This window comes from Platichthys flesus, chromosome 3 (genome assembly GCF_949316205.1).
Source record: "Platichthys flesus chromosome 3, fPlaFle2.1, whole genome shotgun sequence".
NCBI classification, from domain to species: Eukaryota; Metazoa; Chordata; class Actinopteri; order Pleuronectiformes; family Pleuronectidae; genus Platichthys; species Platichthys flesus.
In genome coordinates this window covers 25658988-25667115 of record NC_084947.1, presented here as the reverse complement: position 1 = coordinate 25667115, position 8128 = coordinate 25658988, and the positions used below count along the sequence as shown (strand labels likewise).

Genomic DNA, 8128 nt, shown 5'->3' with positions numbered 1-8128 from the left:
TATATGACTTCAGATTATATAAATATTTATTTATTTCAATTCAGCTCTGGAATATCCACATGCATGCTAAACACACACAGGCATCCTCCTTAGTGTGTAGAATGTATAATATGTAGTCTGAAAACAGTCTTTATCAAAGAGAGTTGCCTGGATAGTTACTCTTTCTCTGGTTCCCTTCAATAAACCAACTCATCATCATCAGATTGAGAAGGATCAAGACAAGATCACCAGCTCGGTTTTTGCCAAGCAAGGTAGAATTAAATAAGGCAAACAACATGAGAATTATAGTTTCTGGTAATTCCTTATCCATCCAACTGATAATATGTCCTTCTTTTTGTTCTACAAGCTCAGTGGGTTGGAATAACGATCTCCAGTCTTAATACTTCATGGTATCAGTTGTATATATTTCTTTTTACATAGTGACACTCATGTATGTGAAGGTCATGTAGAGTTTAAGAGGTTCTTCCACTGTGGGAGAGCAGAGAGGCTGACAAAGTGGGAGCAGGCTGAAGAGGGGAGCCACAGAGAGAGGCTTTCCTGAGAGACGACAGCAAGAGGCCACAGGTATACACTCCTATGACTGGAGCTAAAGAATCATCCTGGGGTGGAAAATAATCCATGAGCTACACAGTGGGATAAATATAAGAAGCTGCAAAATACAGCACCTCAAGTCCCGTGAAGTGGTTAGGACAGGTCTCCATCAGGGATCAATCAATCCAATCTGACATATGAGCAACATTGCAAATTAAATCATTATAAAAACACAGTGATCAAATTTTCATTCAGTCATGACCGGCCTTCATATGATCAAAGTGAGATCGATTCATTATGTCTGCCCACCTGATTATATCAGTCAAGAAATGCAAATGTTTAAAGAATATCATTAAATAAAAACAAAATCTTAAATATAACAAACTTAACATGTACAAATCTGATTGATGTTTGAAAAATAATAATTGCTATTTAAATTTGTATGAGGATATATGAATTGTTTTCTTGTTGTTCCATTGAACATCCATTGTTGTCAAATTGTTTTCCACAGAACTGCAACATGTGATTGGACACAAACAGGGTTTCTGTTTGGTACATCACCTGGTTTCTGACCAATGCTACCATGTGTGTTGATGAGGGTGTTTTTGTAAGTTTAATTTTCAAATTGGCAACTTCCAATTTATAAAGACTTTTATAAGGAAAATGGCAGCTCGTCCTGTAACTGCAAATCTCATATACTCTCCATTTCTGAGGAAAGATATTCAACCTCATCATTATTTTCTAGCTCATGGGGTCTTATTCATTTTAAATAATGTTCACCAAGTTAGACTTGGCCTTTTTGTCATGTTTTTCCCGATACAGTCTTTGTAGAATTGAAACTTCCTAGGTTAATGTTAGTAGAAAATTGTATAATGGGAATAATATGTTTTCCAGACCTGAACATCACTACATCTACTTCCCACATGTGTAGAGGCCCCGCAAACAGTCAGTGAGGAGGAAGCAATTAGCTCAATATTTGACACAGCACTCTGCAATCTAGAGGAACATGTGTAGTAACAGACTGAGTGAGAGGTGAGATCTCTTTCTGTACATATTAGCAGCTATATACAGATCTGAAAACCGTGGGGACTAGTGATGTTAGTCCGATACCATATATACAGGACGGCCTCACTCTGTTTCAGAGTTCTAGATATATAAGTTTCAAAATCCTTTGAAATCTGTTATATATCATTCGCAAGTTTACACAAGAAACTTGTAACACTGTAAATGCATATTGACTCTCATATTTCTTACACAGCATCATTAATTCATGCATAGAGCAACTAGACTGAGAACACAATGGCTACATAACATAGTGATACAAATCACGGTGCCACATGTTTGTTCATGAAATATTAAAATCACATTTTTATAAATACTTAAATAAAACCAAGGCCTGCAGCAAGTTCTCAATAAATTAAAGAGTATTTACTGATTAATAAACATAAATATTCATAACAATCTATTGACTTACAGATATTCTTTGTTTCTGGTCATCGGCATCAGAAAACTGTCTGTGCACTGGAATCTGCTGTAGTTTATTTTATGATAATCAGCGTGTTTGCTACCTGCCAGAATTCGTGTGGAGTTCTTTGATACTGGCTGATTGTAAGGTTGTAAACAATACTAGGAAAAAAGAGTGAGCACAAACAATGTGGTTACAGAGTGGGAGACATTGGTCCCAGATTCAGTTCTGCCTCGAACGAATAAACCATCCTTTAAATGTCCATGAATGCCTCACTCTCCTCCCTCCTTCATGTACTTACACTCTCCATACTGTCCATAAAAGGACTGGGCTGGGTATAGCAGTTTATGTGGTGTGCGTGTTATGATGGTAAATGTTATTATGTTTGCACACAAGTGCTCGATCTGGGGTATGACATAATTTGAATGTCCAGTTTCCTAGTGAAACTTATGAAGGTAAAGGGGGGAGTCGTCAAACAGCGGGTTCTTCACTTCCATTTCCCCCGTCTAAAGAAGAAGAGAGGGGAGAGGATACTGGTTAACACAGTTGGATATCAGAAATTGCATTATTCTCTCCACGGGTTATGATTGTGATCAGGCTCAGCTTTGAAATTTTTGGGCTCAAAAATATAATATTTAATAAATCAAAACACATTTTGATCCTGTTCTATCATTATTGTCAAAAATACCTTCTCTAGCTAAAATAAAACAAATCTGAAATATATCTCCTCGGTCAACATAAATCCATCCATATTTGTCAGACACATCTCAGAGCCTTTTCTGCAAATATCAAATCTGCATTTCACAGTGACCTTTCATTGTAAAATCAAATCACAAATGTTACAATTATAATCACACTCAAGATTTCTTGAGGCAAATGCACTTCAGAATTTTCCTTTTCTTCAAGGATCCCTTATTTGGTGATGTTTTTCTTCCAACTAGTACCGTGTCGGACAGACACAGCAGATAAGACACAGATGATGGTCTCATGTCTTTCATGTCTTCTTTTTTTCATATTATGTCTTATGTAACGCCTCTTTGTACAATTCTGGCTTTTGTGACCTTGCGGCCAGTTCCACTTTGAGTACCCGTGCTTGTTGTGTAAACTCTGCAGAGCTTACTATTATAAAGACTCTAAGGCAACTCCAGTCGGAGAATTTCCTTATTTCAAATGTCAAGATTAATTGCCATCACACAAGGAACAGTTTTCAAAATGTATTAAATGACGTGTGGTTTTCATTTTATGAATAAATATCAGGACTGAAAAGTAATGGAATTCAGTCATTTGCGATAATTTAATTCTTTCATTCTGGTTGAGGGATTTCTGCTGTAAACCGTGGATCTATATCCTGACGTGATGATAATACACAGTAGTTTACACAGAGTTTACTCACTGGTGCCAATCCAGGACACTCATATACGGTGAAATCCCCATCTTCGTTCTCCTCATCTGTTGATGCTCCTGAGTCAGGAACCTTTGTCTCATCCCTGTTCCTGTTTATGTCACAAACATATTAAGTCAGAGGTTGGTACAGATGGGGGGGGGGCCCACAAGTCAAGGAAAGATGAGTGTGTCTGGGCTTGATGGAATACTCACTTCTCCAGGGAAAGCATTTGCTGCTTCTGGTGCTGGTAGTGGTACATCTGGGCACTGTGGGCCAGCTTCTTGTCCCCAGGCTGAACACACAGGGGGCAGAGAAGGCATGAGAAAGTCAGTGGTACAGTATATCCTGTCACACTGTTCAGTTGACATTCACTCTGCAGTATGTGTCCCTACTGCACGTGTTCAACTTGTGACCTTTTTGAAAGGACAGGTGTGTTTGTCCATGTAGGCTTCTAGACTAATATATCTAGCTTACTGTATTAATGGCTAGAGCTACTCCATCCAGCCATCTGTACTATTAACTCTTTTTTATCCCTTGCGCTCTTCAATTATTTAATTAAAAAATGAATTGGTTATTTCTTGCATTATGTCCTCAAACCTTTCTAATTCTTCAAAAAGACATGAATAATCATTATTTTCTCTGATTAAATTTTTCTGTATTGTTTATTATGAGCTCTTTTATTTTGACGCAGTTCAATCACAGCTAAACCAAAAATAAATATGCTCTACTTTTTTTCCTGCTGTGTCAAATTTGAATAAAATGAAACTTGCAACCTAAAATTTGTTACTCATTTGAAATGGTTACAATATAGAAAATCTGCATGAGGTGATCTGTATTACATTGACTTTACAATCCATTTAATGTACATGATCTGGTTGGGAAGCTACAACCAGGTTTCTGCCTTCAAGTCTGAGTACTTGTGTGTGCAGCGCGATAGTGATGTCATGCTCACCAAATTATCAAAAGCTTGGGCTCTGATCAGTCGATGTACAGGAGAGTCCATCTTCTGAGTTAGATGCAGACCTTTCTGCAATCTGAAAGAAAAAAAGAACATTGGATGCTGACAGATTCCTCAAAATTCAAGAGGTATACAAACTGTCCTTTATATTTCATTAACCCTATCAGTATGTCAAGGGGTTATATAGAAGAGGAGCAGGAGAAAAGGAGCAAGGACACTCTTCTTTGTAAGTCCATCTATCACAGGTTTTCATATGATAGATGTAAAATAGGAAATTGGAGGAGCACAACCTTGAATAATTACATTATAAACTGAAGAACTAGATTCTAACATTTACTAATCCATTGAATTGTTTGAGATAAACACTTGCAGTCTCTTCCATCAAATCCTGAAAGGTAACCATCTGGGGACAATAGTATAGTAGTGTACAGAGAGAGGAGTAAATATCTTACCTGACCCAACAGGCCCCTGCCGTTATCAAAGCCAGTGTCCCTGCCATGATGAACACGCTACTCATGACTGAAAAGAAATACATACAGACAGTCAGAGGCAGAAAACGGTGCGCAGGCCTGGACGTGTCCAAGGAAGACATGATCCTTTACTGCTCTGGAGATGTGTGTGCAGCAGAGGGTAGAGCTGATGAAAATAACTGTGTTGGGTATGGCCCTGCAGCACTAACAGTGAAAACAACATTGATCACAGTAATGGAGTGTAGCAGAACTAATAAACAGAAATATACAAGTCCTGTTCTTTGCAACCGCATAGTAAATTTGAGGTCAGTCCCGAGATTTCAGAGCGTTCAGTGCCAACATTTGGTCTAACAAAGAAGGTTATTTACTAAACTGATCTAAACAGTTCAGAACTTTGCATCCATATTGGTGTTGTTCTAAAACGAGTCATCAGGAGATGACATAGCCCCCAGCACTCACAAAACTTGAAAGAGCAGATGATTTGGTGCTAGCATAGAAACCTGAAGTCATAATTATAAAACTTCATTCCAAATCCTGTGTGTTTTCACACTGATAAATGGACTGGAGCAATACAAATGACCAAGCAACTATCAGAACTAAAGGCTTAGGGGTTGTTCACCCAGAAATGAAAATGCCGTCATTATCTACTCAGGAGTTTCAGGAGTAAACTTTGTTCGAGCAGAATCCAATACAGTTGAAGTCAACGGTGATCGATTCCTCAGATGTAATATGACAACATAAAAACATAACATGCCTCTATACTGCTCGTGTGGGGTCATCCAAGTGTCTGCAAGCCCAAGCATTAAAATTAGACTCGAAACAAGTTCATTTACACTGTGATTTCAATTGTATTGGATTTGGCTCTAACACTTTTTAACCCTGAGAATCCAGAAGGGTTTTGTGGACTCAAACACTTCACCCACCCCTCTATCGGCAGCGTGGTGAGTAGATAAAGAGAGAATTTTCATTTCTGGGTGAGCTATCCCTTTAAGTCTTACTTTCAGGCGTCATTTGAAATGGTGATGTTCCTGAACAGAAAAAGCCTGAGAGGAGACACTGTGAAACAGAACAGTTTTATTCTGTTTATTAGGGCTATCTTTTCCCACTTACAGTGGATACAGTAATGAAATTACTTTTGATGCTTTCAGATTCAGAAACGCAACAGTCTGTTTTGTGCTTCTGACATAAAAACTTTTTCTGTTCTTATATAAAAGTCTGTGGAATTTTTTTTATATTGGATATGCAGCAAACATTAAGACTGAGATAATAAAACAGAAGGTAAAGATACTTGAGATAATTTGCAAAGATAAACAAAGCAAAGATTCTTTGAACCAAAATTAGCTACTAACTTTTTTTTTACAGTTGCAGTCCCCTGCTCAGAAACAGGTAAATAGAAACAACAAAACGAGCAAAACCTATTCTACACAAAGAACCAACTACCTACACTACGTATATTAGGTGTTCATCTTCACTAGCCTCTCAATTCGATTACGATTCAGCAATTAACGATTTGATTCACAACGATGCATTTCAATGTACCACATCCACAATTTTCTCTATTACTGCACATTCCTGCTTTTTCATCAATTAATAAAATTGTTGAACTTGAACTCCGTTTTTATTAAGAAAGTGCTTTAAAAAGGTACTAGAGACTGTAACTGTAAGATTTCGCGTTATGCTGCCCATATTTATTCTAGCAACTAACTCAACTTACTGACAGCCTATGTGAGTTAAACTATTGGACTTATTACACTTAGTGATGATAAAACAGAAACCCTCTGTTTGTCACAACAAATTTCTGAAGTCATATTGACTGCAATCTGGGGGCAATATCAAAGGATATTATGCTGGTTGGATGAAATCTAAGGGTTGTATTTAAGGATCAATAAAGTACAGAAGGTTGTTTAGTCCTGCAATTAATTTATAAGATTATATTTTTGAGAAATTAAACTAAATTTCTGTAATGCCCTTTGGATGGGTATTACCCAGGCTTTGCTAAATTGCCTTCTATTGGTTGAAACTGCTGCTGCTAGGATTATCACTGGTTCAAAATAACATGACCATATAACAAATTCTTACTTTTCTACATTGGTAACCCATTTTTTTCTGTATCAATCTTTTATAAACATGTAAATGTATTTGATGATAAGGCTTAAGCTCCCATGTATACCAAGGTTATAATAACTTTGTGCCTTCTTATATAAGCTAGACGCGGTCTTTTGGTTATTCCCGGAGGCTGTCAAGCTTCAGGAAACCAACCCCACCTTTTGGGGGAAATCAACCATTAGATTTGCTACATCTGTTACTTGTAAGTGCTTATATCCCTTCAATAATTACTTTAAATTGTATTTAATCTTATCTTTTATAATTTGTCATTTTAATAAATGTGTAACATATTAATACAGTAATCAAACCAAATCTTAGGTCCAGAACAACAGTCAGTTATTTTCTAAACTCAAGAGGAACAACAGAAAAGACTTACTAATGAAGACATGGTCATTGGACGGGTAGGTGAGGATGATAGGGTCTCTGAGCAAAGCGGAAGTGGTCTTTGTGGTGTTGGCGGTGGTGGATGGAGCCAGTGTGGTGACCTGGACTCTCTGGCTCGCAGGCGGCTCTGTGATAGGTGGTTTGTGGTCGTCGCTGAGCTCACTGAGCTGCTTGGCTTTGGGATTAGAGGCATACTGGGAGGGTGAAGCTGGGATAAAGAAAGAGAGGTTTTGAGGCATTTCACCAGCAGTGTAGTGGTAAATATACAAACATGGGCAACTCAGACAACATTCCACTACCTGGCAGCCGAGACTCAGTCCTCTGTTCACTGATGACAGCAGACAAGAAGTCGATCTCTTCATCCAGCTCAGGGTATGTTTTGGTGTTACCTGGAGGAACAGAACACAAAATCCATCACTGCCTTGATTGAAATACGGTCTGATGTCACCTACTATATTGAAAAATAATAATTATAAATAATTGGAGAGGAATGGTTCACAGGTTGTATCGTTTATTAACTTCATGTTGTGATCATCAATGGTTCATTTTGTTGAATATCACTTTTGTATGTTGCTATATTTGGCAGATATCAGTTTCATTGATGGTTTTGATGATGTTGCCTATAATTAACAACTCTGCCTCGGCCACAGGAACACAATGGAGGCTGGAAGGTAAACCCTGAGTTAACTGAGATAGCTAATAGTGAGCTTCGTAGCACAGGTTATCAGGATGACGGTTGTCAGGTTAAGTTAAGCCCAATAAGTTAACTGGGGTATGGTGAGCCTGCTTCATAGTGGGGAAGCATATACTATTATTCTATACAACCCACC

At 37.8% G+C, this 8128-nt stretch overlaps 1 protein-coding gene across 1 annotated transcript in view; it reads right to left on the bottom strand.

Moving 5' to 3' along the window:
- The window catches only part of npdc1b (neural proliferation, differentiation and control, 1b), a 20100-nt gene continuing 11972 nt past the window's right edge, over positions 1-8128 (bottom strand). Inside the window, exons 3-9 of the mRNA XM_062384973.1 lie at positions 7598-7687; positions 7291-7506; positions 4791-4857; positions 4333-4414; positions 3593-3672; positions 3390-3489; positions 1-2502 (exon numbers count right to left, since the gene is read on the bottom strand). Coding sequence (XP_062240957.1) covers positions 2434-2502; positions 3390-3489; positions 3593-3672; positions 4333-4414; positions 4791-4857; positions 7291-7506; positions 7598-7687 — 704 coding nt within the window. The 3' untranslated portion in view covers positions 1-2433. The remainder of the gene's footprint in view (positions 2503-3389; positions 3490-3592; positions 3673-4332; positions 4415-4790; positions 4858-7290; positions 7507-7597; positions 7688-8128) is intronic.